Source organism: Zophobas morio, unplaced genomic scaffold (genome assembly GCF_036711695.1).
Source record: "Zophobas morio isolate AGI-343-1 ecotype UQ-CSIRO unplaced genomic scaffold, CSIRO_AGI_Zmor_V1 ptg000026l, whole genome shotgun sequence".
In the NCBI taxonomy this organism is placed as follows: Eukaryota; Metazoa; Arthropoda; class Insecta; order Coleoptera; family Tenebrionidae; genus Zophobas; species Zophobas morio.
Genome location: NW_026972131.1, coordinates 9,016,335 through 9,044,281, shown reverse-complemented (window position 1 = coordinate 9,044,281; position 27,947 = coordinate 9,016,335). Strand labels below are relative to the sequence as shown.

General features: G+C 33.4%; 1 protein-coding gene across 2 annotated transcripts; it reads right to left on the bottom strand.

The window, feature by feature from the left end:
• Positions 1-5: 5 nt before the first annotated feature.
• LOC135136664 (uncharacterized) lies at positions 6-27,414 on the bottom strand. 2 transcript variants are annotated; one of them, XM_064066061.1, is made up of 6 exons: positions 27,002-27,414; positions 26,676-26,945; positions 21,360-21,611; positions 7,922-8,116; positions 7,736-7,867; positions 6-1,223 (listed from the first exon to the last, which is right to left on the bottom strand). In XM_064066061.1, the coding sequence occupies exons 2-6, from the start codon at positions 26,802-26,804 to the stop codon at positions 936-938; spliced, it is 996 nt and encodes a 331-aa protein (XP_063922131.1). In that variant the 5' UTR covers positions 26,805-26,945; positions 27,002-27,414; the 3' UTR covers positions 6-935. The 2 variants fall into 2 exon arrangements, with proteins under 2 accessions (XP_063922131.1, XP_063922132.1); XM_064066062.1 differs by having other exon boundaries at positions 21,360-21,581.
• Positions 27,415-27,947: the final 533 nt, after the last annotated feature.

Below are 27,947 nucleotides of genomic sequence, written 5' to 3'. Positions count from 1 at the left end.
CTGTGTGTCGTAATGATGTAGCGTTTTTGGAGCAGTTAGTGGGATTAAAAACAACTTTCGGGATATGTATTCCTGAGTCATTACTGAAATCTCTCCCCCTTTTTGGGGGAGAAAATAAGTTTCCGGCAATTTATGTCCAATAATAAATGCATTAAAGTACCGGAAGTTACTCATCTAATTAATTTCCTGGTTTCAAGTAGTCAATTTTCATTAATTAATGAAAGTGTTCGGTTCGCGAAGCATTTTTTCTTTGAATTTAGAATCGTTTAGAATCACACGTAAAGTCTAGGGAAAAACATTTGTAAAATGTTTTTCAGCACCATTTTGCTGTTGTAGCCTACAAATGAATATAAATTCGTCACATACAATACAAAACATGGACTTTGTGTTTAGGTAGATATACACACAATAAAACAAATTATATATTATTGAACACTTTGTTGTCTTATATTATGAAAATTTCTGGAGCTATGTCTAAATTAAACGACTGTTGTCTTGTTAGAAATCGGTGAATAATACTGTACAGAATATAAATACTAATAAAAATCGATAAAAATCTAAAATAAACTATTTACAATAAATGACTCTTGTTGCCTATTCTGAACGAGTGAATTTGCTGCAGGATCCGTATACTTACTAATCTTGCAAATATTGCAATAAATTTGGAATAATTTTTTATTTTTCTATACATTTTTACATACCGTGTAAAAATTCAAAATAAAAACATTCTTGTCAAAACAATGATATAATATTTTTGTTAACTGGTGTTATACTATCTAAATTTTGAACCACACTTAGCACTTCTGGCTGTAAGGACCTCGAACATAATCTGGTCTCTGACACATTCACTGATAACTGGCGATGCACATTACGGTTAAAACAAACACTTAAAGTTGAAGGCATTTTAGAAGAGTTTCTTGTTTTTGTGTTAAATATCATGCTACCCTATACGGATCTGAACTTTTCGACGAACAAGGTTGTACATCATCGAGGTAACTGCTGGCTTCTTGTCTAGAAGTCGACGCCACTACTGGGTAGTTGACGATAGGCTTGTAATTGTGCGTTGTCTGATTCGCTTTATGTTCAGGCGAGTTTTGTAACGACGTTTGCCGCTCCTGTAAATTCAAACTTGGATCTTCGGCGACGGGTTGATAATGGCCAATCGTGCATTTCTGGATCAGCGAGAGAATCGCCGACTGAAAGCAGCACAGGTACCCCAAACACTGCAACGGAATTAAAAATCCAGTCAACGGAAATTTACGACCTTTGAGAAGAACTATCACAAAAAACAATAACTATACACGTTATCTAAGATATCCTAATAAGTAAAAACATTGAAATTGGTCGTGCAGATTTATTACGTGTTACCAACACCACGTGTTACTAAAACATCAGTTATTATTTATGTTCGAATATACAGGTGTCCCACTTTAGCTATACCAAAACAAAACCGACTATTTTGTCACCTTCCTCATCCTCTTTTTTATTTAAAAGAATTTTAAAAATTTTGGTACACAAAATATTAAAGGTGTTATTTCATTATTTATAAAAATATTTTATCCAACGCGTTTAAAGACATACTTCATGTTCCATTTGAAAAGAAAAAGTTTATATCAATTCCGAAAAAACCAAAGGCGATGTGATGTGAATGGTGTGTATATTTATGTTTAGATTTTCTTGTGCAATTCATCGTTCTATATTTCAAATTTCTGTCTTTTAAATAAATCATGCATTAAAGTGGAATCGGTAAAATGGAACACCTGGTATACAGAGTGTTTATAAAAGAATTCTACGTTATCCTAATATTTTGAAACCTTTGCTGAAACAATTTTGGTTTTTCCAAATTTAACGAATTAGTTTATTTAAATAGATCATTTTTGTAAGAATAATTATAACATGCTGAAAACCAGTTTATTTATATTTGTATAGTTATTTGCACTACAAGGCCAGGAACTAAGTTTTTGCGAATACGAACATTAGCGAAGTGATTATTAATGACTGAAGCTAATTTTTGTGTTGGCAATTCTGAATTATTGGTATCCATGCTAGTAAGTCAGTTCAGAGTTGTAAACTTTGACATAAGTACGCCTAACAAACATGTTGATTGGTTGAGACGATGGCAGCTTTGACAATCAGGTACGTCAATATAAAATTTTAAATCGGTTGCCAACCTGACAAAAAAATCACAAACATTAATAGTCACTCGGTATTAGAGAATGGTGGCCCGAAAAATATATTAATGCACAATACGCAATTTAAAACAGTTTTTTGCTATTTTAACACTAATTACTTATTAACTATGTGTTTACTAAGAGAAATAGTGAACTAATCTGACCTTTGTAAGGCGCAACTAGAGTTCTTAAATACTATCTATGAAAGATTAGGAACAAAATGCATAAATTTTGACTGTCCTTAATATATATACACGATGAGTCAGTAAGCATGCGGTCCTCGATATCATATAAATTTATTACAGTAGAGATAGAAAAAAATCCTAGACAGGAGTTGTACGGTCTTTAAATAGCATACATTACAATTAATTTCGCCTATACACAACTTAGTTTTTTTAATCGAGCAACCTATTGTGGTGACCAAGTTTGATTTAAAATTTCACGCTGAAAAAAAAACAGCGAATTTTCTGTTGAGAGGGTTGGTAGAGGTTGATTTTGTGGCTAGAGGAGTGAGAGGCGTCCCTTTTTTTTTTTGTTGTAAGTGAAACTAGGTGATGAGTTAGCTAGGTTAAGTTTAGTTGTAGCTAATTCTTGCGTACTTACACGTGGTGTAAATTTGTTTTATTCTTTGTAAATTCACAGATCATGTTAGGATTTTAACCGTTACTAGTTCTTAACACAGTCAGGAGTTTGTTTAGATACAGAACTTGCTAGGAGATTTCATGAGATTCACTTAGTCAGGACTCACCCTCATCCACTAAATAAGGTCTCTGGATACTTATACTTAAGTGTTTCACTATAACATTTCTTAATTCCTCACACAAGATTACTAATAGTTCATTTGCGGCAGTTAAATTAACCTAACGTTGTCCCACTCTGGAAAAAGGACCGTGAAAGTGCGGTAGAATTCATAATATCGTGCACTGAGGTACGGGGGGATTAAAAATGTTTCCCCTTAGGCAGTCATCATTGTTATCATCATCATCACATCACCGAGACATATTTTCCCGCAACGCTGGATGCATGTTGTGTGTGTTTATCATGTGTTTTGTTTGGGAGAAGCTGGGGACAGTCCACAATATAAACTCTCAAAGTTAATTGTTTTAAGTAACCAGTCACTTGAATCAACGCATCATTTAACATAATGTAAATTCTTTGTCTGAATCGTTGATAAAGTGTGGTATAATTTAACATCAGGTAAATTCTTTGTTTGAATCGTTGATGAAGGTGTGGCAAATATTAAATTCATGTAATTTTGTTAGCTTTACAATTTTACCCTCAGTAATTTTCTTTGCAGACTTTTTTTGTTTTTATGAATCTTTTCTAGTTTTTTGTTTTGTAAATATTTTGTTGATTATTGCTCCCATCAGATAATTGTCTGATGTCTAATCTTAATCTCAGATAAAAATTCTTATATATAAATATAAAATTTCAGGAGAGAGGCAAATTTAAATGTTGTCTATTGCTCTTTTTGAAGCTTTAACACTTGTTCAGTTGTAATTTAATACCAGAGTCATCGAAATTCAACATTTAAATGGAATTGAGTGAAGTTAAATAACACTGAAACATGTGGCGGAAGCGGAGTGCGCGGTTCCTTGTCGAGCTGGTGGTTGCGCCATCTGCACAAAACAGGGGTGATCGGGATGACGTGACGCTGTCAGCTTATTTATAGCCGTGATTTCCAACAACGAGTTTGCGATCATAACGGCTTGCTCGCGCGGCACGTTTCTTCGTGATAGAGGGGTGTTGGGCGGCAGTGCTTGGAAGGAGAACAGCCACGACCAGGAGCCCCAAACTGCGCTCGTGCTACAACACCCCCTATGGGTAATTTTGTTGTGCTCTAGAATGAGATTGAGATAGTTCGATCGCCACACTCTTACAGCACTCTGATGCCGCTGCCACTGCGTAGAGTTTTATTAAAATTTTGTTCTCTTGTTGACTGCCATAATTTTAAATTTGCCGCCACACGTCCGTAATAACTTGTGTATTTGCATTCAGTTACTTTAATTAAGATTTTTCTTTGTGTTAGTAAATTTGTGGTATTGAAATAAATTGCATTGATTCGGAACGTTTAATTTGATTTCATTCAAAGTTAGGCAAGTTTTTTTTGTAGCTGAACATTAAGAGGTGTCTTCAACCGGCACAATTTAGTCGCAACTTTTTTTTTCTTCTTTTTTGTCAATGGAGGAATAAATGATTTTGTAGCTTCCATATATTTTGTGTTTTATTTAACGCCACTTTTCCAACCTTGGGGTCCACCACTTGCAGCTGAATGCATTCAGCCAAGGCGAAATTTTTGAATTTTTCGCGAGCTTTCAATTTTTTTTTTCAAATGTCAATTTAAGGCGGAATGTTTGGGTTATCACCCTATCTATTTTTACACAGTCTTTTTAGTCTCTTCCTAGGCTTTATAACCATAGTTTATTTTTGAAATTTCGATGCGAGATTTAAAAAAAAATCCCAATTTTAAGATCGGTGTTGTAATATTTTATGGTGACATAAAATACGCGATTTGTTGTGGTATCATATAAAGTAAAATTTAATGTACGTTTAAAAAAACGCTACAGTTTCCAAATTTCGAAAATACTGAAACAAAAGTGAAATATCGATATTTGAAAATTGTAATAAGTTATTTTTAAACACTTTGTATTTTAGATTAAATTTTATTTATACCACAAAAACTCTTACCAACATTGTAACACAGATTTTAAAAATAACCCTACTGCAAGCAAGAAAATTGGAACAACGTGGTGAGTTAGCTAGGTTAAGTTTAGTTGGTTTGGTAGTTAAAAAAGGGGAAGCCTTTGTTTAACGAAAATTAATCGTCACAGTTGCCCCAACACGCGTAGCTAATTCTTGCGGTTTTTCGAAGCGAAAATAGGCGAATTTTCGACGGACGCCAACACGTGGTGTAAATTTGTTTTATTGTTTGTAAATTCACAGATCATGTAAGGATTTTAACAGTTACTAGTTCTAACACGATTTAATAGTCAGGAGTTTGTTTAGATACAGCACTCGCTAGGAGATTTCATGAGATTCACTTAGTCAGAACTCATATTCATCCACTAAATAAGGTTTCTGGATAACACTTCTTAATTCCTTACACAAGATTATTAATAGTTCATTTACGGCAGTTAAATTAACCTAATATTGTACCACTCTGGAAAAAGGACCATGAAAGTGCGGTAGAATTCATAATATCGTGAACTGAGGTACGGGGGATTAAACATTTTTCCCCTTAGGCAGTTATCGTTATCATCATCATATCACCGAGAAGCTTTTCTCGCAACGCCTGATAAGTTTTATTTGAATCGTTGATAAAGTGTGGCATAATTTAACATCAGGTAAATTATTTGTTTGAATCGTCGATGAAGTGTGGCATAATTTAACATCAGGTAAATTCTTTGTTTGAATCGTTGAAGTGTGGCAAATATTAAACTCATGTAATTTTGTTAGCTTTGAAATTTTTCACCTCGTACAATTTTTCTCTATCTCACAATTTTACCCGCAGTAATTTTCTTTGCTGTATAATTTAAATTGAACGTAAATTTTCATGTTCTGCCGTTTCTAATTTCACGTAATTTTTTGTCTGCACAAGTTTTACTTCACACCAGATCTTTTTTGGTTTTTATAAATCTTTGCTAGTTTTTTGTTTTGTAAATATTTTGTTGATTAATGCTTCCATCATATAATTGTCTGATGTCCAATCTTAATCTCAGATAAGAATTCTTTGCTCACTTTTGCACATTTAAGTGGAATTGAGGTTCAATAACACAGAAACACGTGGCGGAAGCGGAGTGCGCGGTTCCTTGTCGAGCTGGTGGTCGCGTCATTTGCACAAAAGACGCAGACTTGAATTGAAGTCTGGGGTGGTCGGGGCGACGTGACGCTGTCAGCTTATTTATAGCCGTGATTTCCAACCACGAGTTTACGATCGTGTAACGGCCTGCTCGCGTGGCACGTTTCTTCGTGATAGAGGGAGAACAGCCATGACCAGGAGCCCCAAACTCCGTTCGTGCTCCTATGGGTAATTTTGTTGTGCTCTAGAATGAAATTGAGATAGTTGGATCGCCACACCCTTATAGCGCTCTGATGTCGCTGCCACTGCATAGAGTTTTATTGATATTTTGTTCTCTTATTGACTGCCCTTATTTTAAATTTGCCGCCACACGTCTGCTGTATTTGCATCCAATTACTGTAATTTAGATTTTTCCTTGTTTTTATTGAATTTGTGATATTCAAATATTTTTAGAACGTTTAATTTGATTTCATTCAAAGTTATGCAAGTTTTTTTTGTAGCTGAGCATTAAGACGTGTCTTCAACCGCCACAACTTAGTCATATAAATTAAAATTTAATATACGTTAAAAAAAAGCAAAACGCTACAGTTTACAAATATCGAAAATATTAACACAAAAGTGAAATATTGACATTTGAAAATTGTAATAAGTAATTTTTTTTTTGGAAACACTTTGTATTTTAGATTAAATTTTATTTATACCGCAAGAAAAAAACTCTTACCTACCTTGTAACACAGATTTTAAAAATCACCCTACTGCAAGCAAGAAAATTGGAACAACGTATCAATGTTGCACCAGAATTTCAAAAATAAACTGTAGTTATAATGCCTAAGAATAGATCGATAAGAGTATAATTAAAAACTGTATAGTTAAAAATAATCTTTGCGTATCTTCCTCAAAGAACCGTACAATTTTCCTCTTTGATTTTTTTTTGATATTTCTAATAATTAATGCGATATCAAGAAGCGCGCTTAGTGACTCACCCTGTATATTTCACTCTAAACTGAATATACAAGAAACGAGGACCACTTTAGTAGCAGATTTGAATATGCAACGTGCAAAAACTAAACACTTTGTTTTTAATTTCTAAATAGAAAACGGTTATTAACAATTACAAAATTGACTTTTTTCTGCTAAATTTAACTACACGTATAACGTTGCAAGTAGTAAATATTATACTGTACCTGCCGCTGTAATAGTGATAATAAGGGTAATACGAAAATCTAAGAAAAGGATTATTACGAATATAAAATTTCCCGGCGCATCCACCATATTAGAAAATTTGTTTTAAATGTAATTGTTGGCTGTGGGCACTGATCAAAAGCAAATTAAGGAAACATTACATTATTTATATGTATATTAATGTAAACTGAACCGTTATCCTTTAGTATATAAAATAAACTTTAGCTTATTGATAATTTTCTGCACAACAAGTCGGCATTAGTATTTAAAAGCACAAACACGTTATTATCCTCGCGACACCAGAAATTTTAACAGCGTCGACGTGTATTTTGAACCAAACTAACTAAAAAATGAGCGAACTGTTGAATCGTGTCAGGAGTTCGTTGAAATATTTGGCATTGCGGGGAAAATAATATGTTTTTGGTATACTGAAACTTGTTTTAAATACAATTTCTCACCGAAATGTAATGTGAATAAAATATCACAAAAAAAAATATAATTATAAAATAAACATGACTTGAAATGATGTGTAACATTATCAGCTAAAAGTTAATAATTAATCACATGCATTTAAAAAACTTACCCCCGTAATTAGCAATTGATGATGCGTCCATTTCGGAACCCAGTAAAAGGCCTCTGATAAAAATATTGTATGAAAAATTAATGATGACGCTATGAGGAACAGAACGCTAAGGCTGACGTAAAAGTATGCGTTCTGTAAAAAAACAAACAGGTACATAAAAATTAGCAGAAAAAGACGTTCACTTACCACTTTACCCCAATTAAAAGGAAACAAGTAAACAATGTGGGATATATCAAGAAACAGTAGGAGACAAGTGACAAATAAACTCAATAAAGATACGAACATCATCAGCCGTAAACGTCCGACCAGCGGAAGCATAAATAGGCCTACTTTTACAGTCCCTGAAGTACACAGGCATGTGAGACAGGCAATTGTGGTCACCTGAAAGTGAAAATTTATATTAATTCAAAAGTGTCGGATGAGCTTTGTCAAGTCCCCGATGTAATTACTTTCGGAGCTTTTGTTAAAAGTTTATTCTTTCTTTCATTTCAGTTAAAAAGCGTGGATTAAACTTTCCATTTAAAAATTGAATTCACTCAGCTAAATTAAGTTTCTTTTAGTATTAGCAACAACTGTTTTCTTATCGTAGGTAGTTGAATAAAACAAAAACGGTTTTAATAAGACATTCGAATTATCGACTCATAGGTCCTCTTTATTAATACAACTAACTTAATTTGAATAACAGTGTTGTGATCATAGTATAATAAATTTTAAAACGCTACTACAAAAATATACAATTTTATAACTTACAGAAGTTCATTTTACAGAATACAATTTCCTACCAGGGATATCTTACTTAATATCTTTTATGAATACAATATTGATATGTATTTTTTTTTTGTAAAATTATTGTTTTGATTAATTTTTAAAAAATTGCTATCGTTTTTTGTTACCATTACGGGCTAATAGACCACTGTTACCTTATATTTCTTGTTAATTTAACCGTTTCTGGCGGCTCTACTGGATACGTAGGGGAGAAATTACTAGAATTATTTCTGTCTCCACGGTTTGTGTAAAGGTGCAGTTGCACAGGTGTAAGTTAGTCAAGTCGAACTTTGCAAAAATAAGAAATCATATGAACCGCGTTTTCCACATTTTGTGGTTTTGTCAACCTCCAACGTGTATCTTTGACTTACTTTTCATTCTGAAACGTGTTCTGTTTACGACGCTGTTGGTTAATGAAATTATAAAGTGTCGTGAAGGCAGCCCACCCTATCTATCGATTTATTATTTCCTAAGTTTACTTGGTAAAGTGCCTTTTATACTGTTGCAAGTTCGATAAGCAAGCTTGTGAAATAAATTTACACTGTACAGTTTCATCGACTATCAAAGCTGTAAATAAAGTACAATTTAGAGTATGGGTAGTGAGTGAGGAAGCTGGGTTTTATGAACTGAACAAATAGTAATTGACATTTATTTTACGACGGGAAATGGAGATTGTGAATAATAAATAGTGATTTTGATTTAACTTATTTATTAGATTGGCTCCACACTTCCAGACGTCGTTAGAAAAATAAAAGTATGGAGAATATAAATTTTCAATAAAAAATGTGTAAAGATGTGCTTTCCAGAATCTATGGCTGTCTTTAATTGTATTTTTAATTGCTTTCTCGATAGTTATATTGACACAAATTATTCATTGACAGTTTGTGCTTGTCTGCGATCTAGTATTTTTGATTAATGCACGACGAAAACTATTGTAAATCAATTAAAAACAATTAAAAACAAATGCAATGTGCTATAAAGGTGTCACAGATAAAACTCCACTTCTTAACATCCTGAGAACGGGTAGACAAATTCAAATTATGTAAACGCTGTTGTTAAGGCTTGAATTGGGATGCATAATTTAGTAAGTTGTAAATTTTTACTTCCCGAGCGTAAGGTAAGGAAGTATTGTAATCGCGTCCATCGGGCGACTGGTTACTTTCACATTTTCTCGATATATCATGACGCCTAGAGTATAACAATATATGGGTCTTCTGTTTCCGTCCGTCTGTTTGTCTGTCGGTCCGCCGTCTATGTCAAATTTTGTTAGACAGATAATCTCAGAAACTACAGATTGTTGTCAAATTTTATATGTATATTATGTATATCATGTATATGGTAAAACGCTAACCAAACTTTGTCTTATCATCCCCACCGGCAATGTGATGGCGTCACTATAAAACTGTAGATAGTAAATGGGTTTTAAATTGTATGAAGTAACATAGTCCTGTACCTGTGGTTTATGAATCCGTGTTGAGTTTTTGGAAAAAAAAAATCAAAATTATATAATATTTTGCAATTTAATTCTGAATCTATAATCAACGCGCGAAATCGCATTTGAATAATTTGAATTAAAAAAAAATGTATTCAAGAAAATTTGTTAAACATAGGCAACCATGTGCAAGTTTAATTTTTTTCTGGTAGTTGGTAGCTGTCCTACGGAATTTCTAGGTAGTATCTAATGACAGGGTTGATAGTGAAGTTCACTTGTTTGCTAGAGGGTGGTGACGCGTCACTGTTTTTTTTGTTTTGGTGAGTGAAAGCACGCGGTAAGGAAGCTAGATTAAGTTTAGTTGACAAGGGAAATTACACCACCGAGAAGCATTTCTCGCGACGAGGGATGCATTTTGTGTTTATTTGTCGTGTGTTTGTTTGGGATAAGCTGAGGACAGTTTACAATATAATCTCTCAAAGCTAATTGTTTTAAGTAACCAGTCAACTTGGATAAAGTGTGTTTGAATCGTTAATAAAGTGTGGCATAATTTAACAACATGTAAATTCTTTGGTTGAACCGTTGATAAAGTGTGGCATAATTTAATATCATGTAAATTCTTTGTTTGAATCGTTCATAAAGTGCGGCATTATTTAACATCATGTAAATTCTTTGTTTGAATCGTTGATAAAGTATGGCCAATATTAGACTCATGTAATTTTGTTAGCTTTGCAATTTTTAACCTCATGCAATTGTTCTCTGCCTCCCTCTCTCTCTCTCTCTCACACACACACACACACACAATTTTAGCCTCAGTAATTTTCTTTACTGTATAATTTAAATTGGACATAAATTTTCATGTTGTGTACAAGTTTTACTTTACACCAGACCTTTTTTTTTGTTTTTATAAATCTTTGCTAGTTTTTTTTCTACCACGTAAATATTTTGTTGATTAATAAATTGTCTGCTATCCAGTCTTAATCTCAGATAAGAATTCTTTGCTGTTTAAAATTTCACGAGCGGAGGACGCGGTTCCTAGTCGAGCTGGCTAGATTTATCGCGCCATCTGCACAAAAGTCAGAGGAGCGGTCGGGATGACGGGACACTCTCGGCTTGTTCTAATAGCCGAAATTTCCAACCACGAGTTTGCGACCATAATGGCCTGTTAGCGCGGCATGTTTCGGCGTGATAGAGCCGTACTGAGGGGCATGTGCTTACCGATAGAACAGAGTAGAATCACCGTCGTGGTGGAAGAACAGCCACAACCAGGAGCCCCAAATTCCGCTCGTGCTACAACGCCACCTATGGGTAATCTTGCTGTGCTCTATAATGAAATTGAAATAGTTTATCGCCACACACAGCGACCCGGGTACCCCTTCAACTTTTGGAGTCATAGGCATTCAAAACGTTTAATTTGATTTCATTCCTACTTAGGCAAGTTTTTTTTTGTAGCTGAGAACTAAGAAGGTCTTCAACCGCGCAACTTAGTCGCAGCTTTTTTTTCTTTTTTTTTGTCAGTGGAGGAATAAATGTTCTGTGTCCTCCATACATTTTGTGTTTTATTTAGCGATACTTTGCCATTGCATCTGAAAGCATTCCGCCACAAAGAAAAACAAACACAATTGTTTCCATTTTGTTAGACGATCACAGCCAAGGCCAAATTTTTGAATTTTTGAAATCTTCGCGAGCTTTTCATTTTTTTTTTCGCATGTCAATTTAGGGCGAGATGTTTGGGTTATCACAAGTTCAAGGTTTCTGACGCTATAATGTGTCCTATTTGCAGTGTACTAAATTAAGCTTCCACCTTCAAAGTAAGACCAATGGTGTTTACAGAATTTTAAAATATCTACCTGTTCTTAGAATATTAGGCCGCGGAGTTTTATCCGGAAAACCTCTACATAAGTATGTATGTATGACGCTACGTTAGGATTAATTAAAATGTAGACTGACTTCGGTTAATAGTTTTAAAAATACGTGGCAAGTGGGACTCACAATTCAGGATCACACCACACTTGACTTATCCATATCACAATTTTGAATTTTTAGCACGAAACATTTCTGGATTTTAAAATCTCCGTCTTAAGCAATGTTTTCAGGTGGAAAAGTCTAGGTTTATAAGTAGGTATGTAATTTCTAATGCAACCTTTTTGTTTTAAAGTTTAAAACCATTTGCGCGCGTTTGTGAGTTAAAACTTAACATCTGTAATCAATAATTATTATTATTAAGTCGTTCGTTTATATAGATAAAGGCATGTCTAGAAATTTTAAATACCACCTACGTACTTAGTACTACAAAACTGCTTTGACATATACTGTAAGTCCTAACATTGTACGTTGACCAAATGACCAAACATACAATTTTAGAATAGAGTAACAGCAGGTAATGTAAATTTTGTGAATGATACGTCACAATAATACGATAGATCCACTTTAAGTATGAAATTAGATTTAAGTGGCAACTATTTAAATTAATGTTGCTGCCAGATGCTGTAAATAAAAATTGCTAATATACCTGCAAAATCGTTATTAAGTATAATGTTGGAAGTGTTGTTTTCGATAAATTAAAAGAACTGTATATGTTTCTGTTTTTCGTCCCTTAACTGTAACAATCAGTGTGTAGCTGAAGTTGAACTGCAAGTTGCATGTTGGATTATGAAATTTTATTAATAAACAAATAGATTTTCTATATGTATTTATTTATTTTTAAAATAATTGTAATTTTTACTGTGAGTTGTTTCAGTGTGTCTTAGTTTCCCGTATGTGGTTTTACGACAGGGTGGAATAATCGGTAAGCATTTATGCAGGAATTATTATCCATCCATACACGACATAATAAACTTGTTTAGGTAAGTACATGTATGCAGCTGAGCGTAAAATGATAATATTATGTTATAAATACGTCAGTAAATTTCTCTTTCCCTTGTCGCAAATATAATAAATATCAGAACGTCGTATACCTTTGTTATGATAATATATGTGATAGCAATGTGGCATGTATTTTTGCTGTCTTCTAAAAACAGGGTGGAGATTATAACCGATTTAAAAAAAAATCGGTGAGTTTGTGATAATATGTGGAATAAATTGTAAACATTGTCCAGAGGAATCGCCACCAGACAGACGGGGAAGCGACATTTTCGTGTTGTAGAAATAATAAAATGTAGAGAAAATATGAAATTAGGTATTCGTCAAATGATTTGTATTTTATTGTTGAGCAAAATAAGAAATTAAAGATAAAATGCTGTCAGATAGGTATGGGTCTGTGAATTTTAAGATCATACTGGAGTAATTTTGTAATTTAGTGTTAAAGTTTTGTAAATTATTTTAATATTTATATTATTTGCGGTTAGTACAATAATTACTACAAAAATAATGTTCGTTCAGAATTATGAAAGACTAAAAAAGTGTAATTAATGCAAGTTGTTATTTTACCATCAGTGTCGGATTGAGGACATGGGGGGTTCACCGGGAAATTTAAATAGAATAAGTATGTTAAGTGTATTACTATTATTATTTTCAGTTTTACCGGCGACATTGGCATTTTGAAAAAATTATATTGTTTTTCAGGGGCGGCTGGTGCCGCGGGGCACAAGGGCACGTGCCTCTCAAAATTACAACGTTTACAAACACACTGGACATAGCAAAATAGTAATTTTCAATATTTAAAAAAATTGTATCATAATTATCAAAACTAATTTTTTTTATCTCGCTCCACTTATATAAAATGTATCAAAACTTACTTCCACTTGCATCTAAAGATGTGTCTTGGATATATGATATGTTATTTCTGATGAAATGATGATAAAAGCCCGGCACAGAGACGGAATGGACCGAATCATGGCTCATTTAGATGTTTTGTTTACACCGTTGCCATGGAAACTACACGTCGTAGCCGCCTGATATGCGCCTGGATTGTGAGCCCGTTGCCACCGTGCTCTGGAGGATTGAGTTACTATCGCGGGTTTTAATTTTAATTCTGCGCGAACACGTATGATAAATATTCTTGGATAATTTTCTCGGTAATACAGACATTCGGAAACAACTACACACCGCTTATGTTAATAATATTCGGGCACATAACGCAAGGGTCGACAAAAATCGCCATATATTACCCCGATTGATAAAGTGTATAAAATTTTGTGGAGTGTTTGAATTTGCTTCACGTGGATATGACAAAAATAGGGAATCACAAAATCCAGGTATATTTCGAGGTCTGACTGATTTTATGGCTGCATTGGACTTTACCAGATCATTTGAAAGAAGCAACGGTTTTTAAAGGAACGCCTAAAACTGTCCAAAATGAACTTTTAGATGCCATGAACACCGAAGGCAAAAAAGTATGTGGAGAAATCCTTTTTTATTTTTATTGAATGTATTTTTGTATTTATTTCCGTCTGTTTTATATCTTCATATTTAACTTATCAATCAAATTGTGTCCCCCCATTTCAAAAGGTCACCAGCCGCCACTGTTGTTTTTGGAATTTTGATTACGCTACCAAAAAAAAACTAGTAAAAAATTGTGGAAAGTTATTTTGATAGAGCTTCCCTCGTCCTTGAAGTATAGTCCGACAATTTCCGTTTCTTTAAAAAATTATAAAAATATATTTTGCGATTCTCGTTTTTTGATAACTGTTAACTCCTATCTATACTATAGGGCATAATTAATATCGCTGCAACTCCTACGTCTTTAAATCTTAAATATATTTAAAGCAGATAACTAACAGGAAAATATATTAACATTCTCAATTTCTCAGTATATGCTTAACTTCTGACTATGTTTATACTTCGACCGAATTGGACTTTTAGCACATTCAGATTACAAGGATCCACGGTAGTTGAAAATTAATTTGGTTGATTTTATGTCCTCATTTCACAGCATTTTAAAATTTGTGGAATAAATCATATCTAAAATGTACAAAATATGATGAGTCTGTACTTGTGATCTATCACTCCATTCATATTTTTTGGATTTGCATGTACAGGGTGACTCAAAAAAATTAATGAATGCGTAAATTTATTTTATTGATTTACTCAGAAACTACAAAACCGAATGCTTTGAAATCTTGCAGATGTTTTAAGGTTATAAAGAGCATAATAAATGTTTAGTCAAAATATATTTGCTTATCCCCTCCAAAAAATTGATGACGTCAGCTCGAAAGTTTGCCGAATAAATCCTATCTAAACTGTAAAAATATGATGAGTCTGTACTTGTAATTTATTACTCCATTCATATTTTTTGGATTTGCATATACAGGGTGACTAAAAAAAAATTAATGAATGCGTAAATATATTTTATTGATTTAATCGGGAACTACAAAACCGAATGCTCTGAAATCTTGCAGATGTTTTAAGGTCATAAAGAGCATAATAAATGTTTAGTCAAAATATATTTGCTTATCCCCTCCAAAAACTTGATGACGTCAGTTCAAAAGTTTGTGGAATAAATCATATCTAAAATGTACAAAATATGATGAGTCTGTACTTGTGATCTATCACTCCATTCATATTTTTTGGATTTGCATATACAGGGTGACTCAAAAAAATTAATGAATGCGTAAATATATTTTATTGATTTAATCAGGAACTACAAAACGGAATGCTCTGACATTTTGCAGATATTTTAAGGTTATAAAGAGCATAATAAATGTTTAGTCAAAATATATTTGCTTATCCCCTCCAAAAACTTGATGACGTCAGCTCGAAAATTTGCCGAATAAATCATATCTAAAATGTACAAAATATGATCAGTCTGTACTTGTGATCTATCACTCCATTCATATTTTTTGGATTTGCATATACAGGGTGATTCAAAAAAATAAATGAAAGCGTAAATTTATTTTACTGATTTACTCAGGAACTACAAAACCGAATGCTTCGAAATCTTGAAGATATTTTAAAATTATCATAAGCATGGTAAATTTTTGATCAAAATGTATTTGGTCGTCCCCCCTAAAAAATTTATGACGTCACCACAAAATTTTGCTGAATAAATCCTATCTAAAATGTACAAAATATGGTGAGTCTCTTCTTGTGATTTATCATTCCATTCAAATTTTTTCGATTTGCATATACAGGGTGACTCAAAAAAATTAATGAATGCGTAAATTTATTTTATTGATTTAATCAGGAACTACAAAACCGAATGCTTTGAAATCTTGCAGATGTTTTAAGGTTATAAAGAGCATAATAAATTTTTAGTCAAAATATATTTGGTTATCTTCTACAAAAAACTGATGACGTCAGCTCAAAAGTTTGCCGAATAAATCGTATCTAAAATGTACAAAATATGATGAGTCTGTACTTGTGATTTATCATTCCATTCATATTTTTGGATTTGCATATGCAGGGTGACTCAAAAAAATTAATGAATGCGTGAATTTATTTTATCGATTTAACCCATTACTGCCCACCGTATGATTTTTCATACCATATGAACGGGACTGTTTGAGGTTAGGTACTTAAAACAAAAGACAACGAACCGGCTTTTGAAATATATCAAACTCTACCTTTTTTAATGGTCTTTCGAGTGCTTATTTATTGGAGATTGTTTAAAACAAAGTTACATTATCATATTGGTTTTTGCAAAACGGTGTCCTTCATTTTTTGCAGAATGAGTAAGAGGTAAGTTTACAATTTTTTATTTTTTCTACAAGAGAAAAATCCATGCATGTTTCTTGCGATATATATAAAATAAAGTCTGTAGATTTTGTTTATAATTTTTTTTCACATGTTTTGCATTTTTTTTTACCTAAAATTGAATTCAATAGCTTGCGTATGAAAAATCATACCTTGGGCGGTAGAAGGTAAGACAGTTTTTTTTACGGTTTATCTAGATAACTTTTTTAATTCCCTTTCATTGCTCCATAATCTTCGAGCTTATGATATAAATTGCATTGGTACAATTCGAGCAGACAGAATTGATAAAGCGCCTCTCAAAGATCTGAAGAAAGAAAAACGTGGAAGTTCTTATGTGTTACAAGAGAAGGAAGGTAGTATTACACTGGTGAGATGGCATGATAATAATCAAGTTAATATAGCAACAAACCTAATCAACAATGACATATGCTTATCTAAGGGTTCGTGCAAGCGATGGTCTAGAAAGGATAAAAGTACAGTGTCAATTGAACAACCATCTTTGGTCAGCATATATAACCAAGGAATGGGGGGAGTTGATTTGTTTGATAAAATGAGAGGCTTATATCGCATTCGCATACGTTCCAAAAAGTGGTATTGCCCATATGTAAGATTTTGTTTTAACGGAGCAGTTGTAAATATGTGGATACTGTATAGATTTGCACATCCAAAAGTTGGTTTACTAGAATTCGTTCGCAGAATAGTTTTAGCTTTGCTTTCATCGCTTCCACATTTGGGTGGACCAAAACCAAAATGTACTAGAGCCGTTTTGCCCGAAATTAGATACAATGGCGTGGATCACCTGGTAGATAGCAACAGTACGCAACGAAAATGCGGTTTTTGTGGGAAATGTGCTAAGTTTGTATGTGTTAAGTGCAATGTAGGCCTCCATCCAGCACATTGTTTTAGAGCCTACCACACACCATAATAAATATTTTGTGAAAAAAGTAGTATTTTTTTATTAATTTTTCAATAAAAGTTTTTTACACATACACTCTTTTGACCAGCGTATGAAATATCATACGATAAAATAAACATAGTTAACAAAAAAAAAGTTGTTTTTTTTTGCTAGTTTGTGTTTAGAAGGGCTATTGCATTAAGTTTTGCTAATTTTTATCAAAATAATAAAAAAAAAATTACTCGGGCATTAATGGGAATTACAAAACCGAATGCTTTGAAATCTTGGGAATATTTTAAAGTTATTATAAGCATGGTAAACTTTTGTTCAAAATGTATTTGTTCATCCCTCCTAAAAAAATTGATGACGTCACCCTTAAATTTTGCTGAATAAATCCTATCTAAAATGCAAAAAATATGATGAGTTTGTACTTGTGATTTATCATTCCATTCATATTTTTTAGATTTTCTTAAGAGGTGGTTCAAAAAAATTAATGAAGTCAATTTATTTTATTGATTAAATTAAAGGCAACACTTATTATTAGTATTACACCCCAACCAACCCAATTTGGTAGACACAAAATTTGTTAAAGGAAAAACTCGGTTGAAACATAAGGGTAGCACGCTTATTTACATCGACTTTAACATTACAGACCTGCATTAGTTTTATGCGCTCACTTGGTTCCGCGAATGTGGAATAGACATGTTTATAATCAACCAATTGTGAATTTCACCGTCAAGAATTAAAATAAAACCCAATGTTTTATATAATAAGCGGAAGTCGAAGCAATAAAACCGATGGTCGTTTTGTTTACAGTTTCTCTGTTTGACTCTCACGTATGCTGTTACGCTTGTCATCTTAAATTAAGAATGTTTATACATAAACGATTTTCAGCTGCCCCTCATATTACTAGACAGCGGATTTCTGTCGGGCTACGTCACGATTATAGGGGGGGACATGCTGGATCGCCGGGTGATAGATAATCACTGAATTTAATCGGTACTAATTCCATAAATATAATTAACGATTTATTAATCAAACGGCTAAGTAAATGAGAACGGGAATTAACAGCAGAGTGCAACGAAACAGCGTTATTCTAATCTCAAATAAACGAAGTGCAGTCCGCAACCGCAATGAATTCGCATCCCGTACGAGCCGTACCGAGTTTGGCCTTGCCTAGCCCGACAGAAATCCGCTCTCTAGATATTACACACCGGCGCCGTATACGTGAGTAAATTGTTTCGTTATTTTATTGATTATAAGAAATCAATATTCAAAACGACCCAATTCATTTTCCCGAAAATTTAGGAATACAATAATTTTATTCTTAGTATTACACTACATCTATCCCAACTGATATACGTGTCCTTGCAAAAATGTTGATGACGTCATCACAATTTTTTTTTAAATTCCCACTACAAAAATGTAATGAGAAAAAAAAACACAATAGGCATGCAGTCGTCAAGTTTCCGACAGCGAGGGAAGTACTGTCTAAACTCTTTAGACCAATTTTTTTTCCAAAATCTGGATGCGAAGGATAAAAAGTCAGTACAGATTCATAAATCACATACAAGAACATATTTTTTTATAAAACTTAAAAAACATTTGTTCGGTAGAATTCTAAGATAACGTCATAATTTTTTGGGAAGGCCTTAATTAAACAAATTTTGATTAACGATTTATCATCTTTCCTGTATCCTTAAAACGTTTGGAATATTTCAGTACATTCGCTTCTCCAATTTTAAAGTTAAATTGTAATTGAATTTTGAATTTTTCCCAAAAATCACGATGTCTAGGGGAAAAATCAACACGGATTCTAAATTATACATACATGGAGTATGTAATTCTCTGGATATCTATGGTGAAAATTTGACGCGGATTTATGAATCACACATCCAAAAGTTTGCAAAAGGGGGCAAATTAGTATTAAGTAAAGTGGTGCGTTTTACCCCATATTTTGTTTTTTAATTTATTATAAGGTATTTCATCATTTTTTTAACAGGCCAATTGTGATGTTGAATAAGTTTTTTATATTTTTTTGTAAAAATCTAAAACTCAGCGGTTTCTCTATGGATTCGCTGGGTGGAATGTTAAAAAATGCATTAAAAAAAACTTGACGCCAAAAATTCATTTTTTTAAATTTACTTATAAAAAATCAATAAAAAGCTTCAACGTCAAAATTGATCTGCTTGCTTAAAAAAATGACACTAGTACCTTAAAATAGACGAAAAACAGGTAAAAAAAATAGCCTAAATAGATGAAAAAAAGTGTGAGGTGAAACGTACCATTTTACTTTCTATTGATTTCAATTTAGAAATTTCATCTAAGTAAAACGTCCGATAATCCAATCCTTAAACTCGAGTCATTCAGATGAAAATTGGATTTGAAATAACAAACAATGCTTTTGGAATCACCAAAATTTATATTTGGTAAATATGTATAAATTAAAGAAAAAAAATTAAAATGATGACATTATTATTTTACATAAACGAAAAAAAAATTATCAACTATTTACCATGGTTACAATAAACTTAAAACTTTTGCAAAATTTCAGAGCACTCGGTTTTGCAGTTTCAAAGCTAAATTTTGATTTTTTCTCCAAAAGTCTAGATGTCTGGGGTAAAACTCAACAGGGGTTCATAAACCACATCTACAGGAGTATCTTATTTTATTAAATTTTAATAATATTTATTATTGTAAATTATTGTAGGCAGACAGATGGAAACGGGAGACCTATTGTTTCGTACTGAGTTTATACTATAAAAAGATGCTCTTATTTAATATTTACATATGCAATTTTTTATCCGTGTGTTATATTTTTTGGAATATTTATTGTATTTGTAATTGTAACATCCTGGATATGTGAAACATGTAAATAATTGTATAAAAAAAAAAAGAAGTAAACTGTTTCGGGGTCCACCGGGAAATTTCCCGCTGTCCCGGCGGCACACTCCGACACTGTTTACAATTGATTCTTACGGAATTTAACAACCCTTAGCTCGAAGAAGGTAGCCTAAACGCAACGATTACTTCTTGTTCGGTCGTCTAAAAAACACTATTTTTAAAACTCCCGTTCATCCCAGAGAAGAACTGAAAGACAGAACAAAGTGTGTTTGATAAGAAGAAAAGACGTGTAAATTTATCTATACAGTAGAATGGATACCACTCCCCACAGTTTCTTTAACTTTGTTTTCGCCTTTTAAGTAAACTTATTTACAAATCTGCAGAAGTTATTTTCTGGGACTAGTTTTTCTAGTTTCCAACAAGCAAGAGCTAAACTTTGTTTGTAAATTGATTTATGTCAGTATGCAACCAACATTACACACGTGTTTGTTTAATTGCATAATCTGAAAAGTATCCGAAACCGAGAAGACATACGCTCAAAATCGCGCAGCACTCTTTGACTATGCAAATGATTAATGAACACACAGTATTTATCCACCTATAGTCTGGTAAATGTATTGTACACATATTATTTTCATTTTTATGTATATATCTACTAATAATAGCCCCTAGTGTTTAAAAAACATAAATTACAGATCCTCGGTCGAAGATTGATGGTGTCCAAACGTTGAACCGAGACGTATCTGCTGTACTGTGTAATGAATTTAACTGAAGTGCCAATAAGGGTCGTGTATACAATGTTATTTACTATTTCTGTATGTAGTTCATCTTCAATATTTGGAATTATTATATCTCAGCATTTCCCCCCGGTTTATTTGTTACTAATCTTTGTATGCATGCAACCATGAAATTTACAAAAAATCCAAAGCATACAGATTGACGTATCACGGAGGTTTTTCCATTTATAACTGGCAACTAAAGTTTTTCAGTAGTTGTTCACAAGCTTTTGTCTGATCCACCGCGTACTAATAAGTAATAACTACATATTTACTTACCAGTAATAGCAGTCGGACGAAACCCGTGGGCGTCTTGAGATGAGTGTGGTCGCAGTAGACGATAACCCCAGAGTATAGGGACAGATCGGGCGAGGCGACCCGTCGGCGGTAGTGAGAGTGCGAGTCCCATGAGTTAACGGTGCCCAGAGGTGATTCGCACTCGCAACCTCCAGCACAATCCGCGCTCAGGGCCCCCGTCCTGCTGCCCGCTATCTCAAAGTCCTGCAACACACAACTCATACCATCCGGCTCCTGCAAACCAACCACATTCACGTAGACATCGGTGGTGCGGCGTGGAATGGGACACTAGTTGTGTGCATTTATTTTTTAACAGTGGCAGTCAAAGAGAAGAATACAGTGTATAAAGCGACATAGTGCAGCTTCTGGTTTGTACCTATATACTACTTAGTTAATGGTGGTAGTTGTTTTACAATAAAAGTTAATCTAGTTACGGAAAAAAGAAACATTTTTGACTTCCCCTACCCTATATTCATAAAACGAATGGTTATTATTTTTTAGTTAACAACATTTCGCGTCGATCCGAAGTCAAAAAGTGGAATTTAAAGGGCTCGTATCTTTGGAAAACATAAGTAGTAGCAGCGGATTGGTGAGAAAACAACCCAGTTAAAGAAGGGGTTGTAGAAGAGTTTAGTTTTGAATAGAAGAGAACCAGAAGAATTTGAACTACTGGTTGACAATGGGCGGCACAATATAATGTGGGAAGTGAGCAAAGGTAATCATGATGCCTCATGGGTTTAGTGCCACCCGACAAATGGGAGACGTGGGTTTTAATTCCACTAAGAAGGTAGTGACATTTTTTCTCGCCTTCCACACATTCAAACATTTGTTGAAGAAATAGAGAACATGTATTAGTAGAAAGACACTAAAGATTAACGTAGAAAAGTAATGAATGAATAACGGAAATAAGCTGCTTAGTATTGAACTCGGCTAGAGGAAGTAAGCCACAAAAGAATTGATGAATTCGTAAGGTTAGTTTTTACGAGTTAATTTTACAGTTCTGGTTGTTAAGTTTCTGAAGTTTACTACTGCAGTAAAGATTTTTAGTCTGTTGTTAGCAGTAAAGAAAGTGCACCTTGGACACTGCATGGGACTTTTTGGGTAGGGGAGAGTTTCAGCATTTTAGTTCGTTCCCAAACATCTCCAAAAATTTTAGGAGTATTTACTTAATTATTATTAGCATTTAATAATGTGGGTATTCGCTGAAGTCAGGGATTATCAAACTCATTAGACACGTTCTAATTTCTGAAAATTTGTTTTGCAATATATCGCGTTTTTACAAATTCGCTAATCAGCGTTCAGTATTCTAATCAGGTGACCGCAACATGTGAACCAAAACGTGGACACCCTCTAAAGCATTATTGCAGATATTACAGTTAATTCCATGGTCAATTGTTTTAGAATTAGTTTAATAAAAGTCTGATCTGTTGTTTTTCTTATTGTCACAAATTTAATGATTTTCAAATGAATGATCATCTTGAATTAAGAGTTATTATAGATCAGATTTAGGGTAATATAAACTCATAACCAAAAAGGGAAGATCCGTAGACAATATTAATCCAGTTCCAGTGTCAGAAGGTAATCCACCAAAAACCGTAAAACTACAAGATATAAATATGCTTCTAAAAAAACACTATGAAGAAAACCGGGAAATTTTAATGAAATTAACAAAGGCGTGCTAAACAATACACTGCCAATGTTGACGATGAAGAAGGCGAAGGTTGCTTACGTGAAGAGACTGAAGATATTCAGGTCTAGTTGTATGAAAAAATTGTTGAATAAAAATCATATTATAAAAAAAGTGGTTTATATCCCTTTTGAATAATTTTTTTGTTTACTTTATTTTTTTATTTGAATACAATTTTATTTTTGTTAATAAAAGTAGATATTGTTACGAAATAAACCCATACGCTTTTCCGATGGTTCTTCTAGTATGACTAATCGGCCGGGTGGCGCGGCGTTCGCTAAAGGAAAGCCTGGAAGCGGATGTCGCGACGGGCCCAGAAAACCCTCGAAGTGACGTTCTCGATCCATCGTGAGAAACGTATAGGTTGAAATAGAGCGTCGGGAACGATGATTATTCAGTAAATCGAGTCCACGAGAGAACAGTCAAGTTGCCGGAATTATTTTGTACATAATCGGTGTATAATAATCAGTCGTGTAATTCGAGTTATTAAGAAATAAATTGTTGAGTTTACCCACGCCGATTTTTAAATACCCGATCAACGTAACAATACAATAATAGTCATTATTGAAACCTGCGTCTTTTATATTGTTTAGTGTCAAACTGAGATAAATCCTTATTGGTTAGTTACAGAATGAGTTAATTCGAAAAGATGGTTTCAAAATCAGGTAAGTGAAAGTTTCAATTAATAATTTCTCAAAATATACCACCAAAATTTTTATATTATATGGTTTACGTATGTCACTATGACACAAACTATTCTTATAAAAAAACAGCTGTCAAGTATTCACAGAGGGAGTAACAGTTTTTCGCGTTTTTCTCAAAACAGAGTCGAACGGATTTAAACATATATCGATATTTAAATGTATAAAATTTTCAGTGTTCTGGTACAATAAAAAAAGAGAAGTTATTAGACAAAACTTCCGCCGCCCCTGACATAAAATCAAACAAATCCAGTTTTTTAGCGAAAAAAATCGCCGAAGGTTGTTTCGACAGAACTTCCTTTGCCTTTGAAGTACAGTTTTTTAAAATTTGATTTTGCGAATTTAATTTTTTATGCGAATCCTTATGAGTGAAAATAAAGATATGTACGTAATATTAAAGTAAATGTAAAGAAGCGTGACACATATAAGATATATCTAAAAAATATGATAGCAATGAGAAATCACAAGAATAGACTCATCAAATTTTGCACATGTTAGATTATTGGGAAAAATTTTGAGATGACGTCATCAATTTTTTGGAGGGGGACAAACAGATAAATTTTGATTAAAAATTTACCATACTTCCAATAACTTCAAAACATTTACAAGATTTCAAAGCATTCGATTTTGCAGTTTCCGAATTAATCAATAAAATAAATTGATTCAATCATTAATTTTTTAATTTTTCACCTTGTTTAAGCAAATGTAAAAAATATGTATACTGTACTCATTTTAGGTGGGATTTATTCGACAAAATTTCGACGTGGCGTCATCAATTTTTTGGGGGATATATCTGCAAAATTTCAAAGCATTCAGTTTTGCAAATTCAAAATTAAATTGCAAAATGTTATACAACTTTGATTTTTTTTCCAAAAATCTGGAGGTTTTGGGGAAAACTCAATACGGATTCATAAACCACAAATGTATGTTACTTTATAAAATTTATGTAGCACATACTATGCAAAATTGTTGATAAGGATAGTTAAATAAATTTTTAAATTTAATGATAATGAATAAGTATTTTTTAAGTTTTGAGAAAACCACATGTGATGAAACTTGGCCAGGGTTACAAAAGAGCATGTGCACAGCATGTTTCTTTATCTTTACTTTATCACTACATACATGTCTTTATTTTCAATTACAGAGGTCATAAAAAATAAATAAAATTCGTCTTCAAATTTGAAAAAAAACTTGGCGATGGAAGTTGTGTTTAAATAACCTTAGAATAATTTTTACAGTTGTAAAAGCTTGAAACAAACGTTTTATATTCTGTGTACGATAAATTGTATGGATGTTTAACTGGTTGCGCGTACTACGTTGAAGTGGGAGGCCACTAGTATATGTGGACGACATCAATTTATAGTCCCGATAAATGGATGATGTTGCTATTTTTCAAAATAATCTTTATACGATGATTGACAGGTTCACAAAATTTAATCTAACAGTAAATGCGGATAAATGTTACAATACGATTTTTAAAAATTAAACCTTGTACAATCCTCCTACTTTGTAATTGACAATCATTCAAAAAAACGTGCTTCTAAAAGATCCTGGCATTACATGTAATTCACACCTTTCTTTCACTCAACAATAGTTGTCTATCATCTTCCAAAGTGCTTGGATTGTTATTTCAGACAGATTTCGCTGATTCATTGTTAATAAAAATGTTAAATTTTTCTTTGATTCGGAATAAAGTAAAGTACAGTTTAACTATGGTATCCGTACTATATCACCGCAAGAACTAAAAAAAGATTTTTTTATGCAATGGACACTTTCCTGGAAGTTTTATAGTTATTGTTTCACGGCCAATCCGGCCCCAGGATACTTTTGATAGACAGTGGGCATTCATTTAACAGTTAGGTTATAAACTTCCTACATAAAATAAGGAAATATCATAGTAGTTGTAATATTAATATCAATAATTTCACTCTTTTTCAAAGAGTTTTAAAACTGCTGAACTGAAAATTGCTTTAAAAAGTCATCTAAATATGATCGTTACTGGTGTTACTGATACAAAGACTGCAGAAAACCTAAATTATTTTAGATTTTTTTGACATAATCCTGCATATCTTACGATTGTATGTAGGATCTACCTTTTAGAGGTTTATTACTCTTCGTATTTCAAAAATAGGCTACAGTTCATTTTTTAGTAAATTTTAAATCGTTTCTTTGGCGCCTTTTTAATGATGTGTTCCAACTTGAAATTAATAGCAGTAGTCTGTTGTCATTTGATTTGTTGGTTTACTCGTTTACTGACTTGAATAAGTGTGAACTTAACAATTCGAGAGAGAAAGACAAGTGACAGATAAGTAATTATTTAGTTAGATAGTAGATCCATATGTATTTGTACAACAAATAAATAATAAATGAAAGAAACACGTGTCGCATGTGCCATGTGCTATAGCTATTCAGACCAAAACCTTTGTTTTTTTTCTTTTATAATTAAATTAAAACTACCAAATTTTGCCTCTGCTTTTAAAATATTTTAGAGCAAAATGGGTAGGTGGTGTATAGTTTTTTTTATTACAATATGACTAACAGACATGCTTTTACCAGTTTTAAATTCGGGAAATTTATATAATTCCGCATTGTGTCTGTCTCTTGGATATGGAACCATTAATCATCGAAACTTTTTCTTGTTAATAAGAGACAGGACAATAAAAAACCGCAGATTTAAATGAAACTTTTCATTATAAAAACAATGCACCCAACATTCTTCTCTTTGTTACGCCACTGTTATCGACGAAATGATCTCAATGAAAACGGCATGCTCACAGAGAAACTCAAAATAAACAAAACAACGAAACTTTATTGAACAAAACCAAAAACAACAAAACAAAACGAAGCTACGATGAAAGTGAAACAAGACCAAAGGGCCATGCAGAAGTTGTGCCTTCTTAGGCGGTGTACCTGAATGTCTTCAGGCTTGCAACTTGTCGGCTCCAGGTCTCTGATGTCGTCGAGCAGAAACTCAATTTCGTCAGTACTGTAGAGCAGATCGGATACAGAATTGATGTATCGGCCCGGCTCAGACTGCATGACACTCCGCCACTAGACGCGAGGCTTTGCCCCACACCAATCCATATTACCGTACTCCGAATCCGGTCCTGTTCGAGAGCCCTCAACACGCACACATCACGGAAATTCGCCAGCTTAAAGACTCTAAAAAACACTAATGACCTAGAAAAACAAAAAACGGATACAGCGCAACGGCCACAAGGGGCGGAAAGGGCTACCTTTGGCTGGTGTATTATTGTCGCTGCCGTTTCGCTCGAGGTTCTATTCATCTAATGGATGTATAAAAGGTGGACACCCCAAACAAGCCGAAAACACATCGCCATGTTTACTAAAATGCGTCCTTGCTCCTGACGCGCTGCAACTACCCCAATTTTGAATAATTGTCGGTTAATTGACGTTTTATTGTGCGCGAATGCTAATTATTTATGGGAACTGACAGGGATCCAATGCTCTTGCGTAAACAAATTCGCACGACATAATTAGATATTAATTTCAATAATTAAAAAAAATGTAAACCGGCGGGTATGAACGGCACGTCAAATACTAGGGTTGGCACCACTCGTTGCGTCTACAGCTGCTTCGTTTCGAAAGGGTGAGCACCCTTTCTCACGTGTCAAACGCGACTAAAAATAACAGCGGAAAATACGAATGCGGGGGAATTCGGTTTTTCTTAAACCAATAGCTTCCTAAAAAAAGAAGGGTAGATTTCAAAATATATTCGTTCTATTCGGTACATTTCTCGTTTCTCAACTTTTAAATGGGCAGAGGATGCGTAAGGAATGAATGGACTATACTAGTATCGATTCTACCAACCCCTGCTGTTTAGTTACTTTTACGTACACCTCATTCATCCCTTGCTTGAGACCGTTCGGGTACGTTCATTAACACTATAACGAAAGGGAAAGTATTAAATTGAAATTCACTGCATAGCGTGTTTTAGATGTAATCATTTTTCAGAAATAACTGCGATTGGCCATTTGTGCATTATTTTTTATTTCTTTTTGAGGAATAAAATTTCGTTGGCGTATACAACCAACTTAACTGTAGTATGTCCAGTGAAAGCTCTTAAAGGAAAATCCAAACTGATGTCCAATGGGTCCTCTAGTTACAGTTTTGTATTCGTAGTTAAATTAATCACAACCTAAATTGAACTATCGTTGTAAG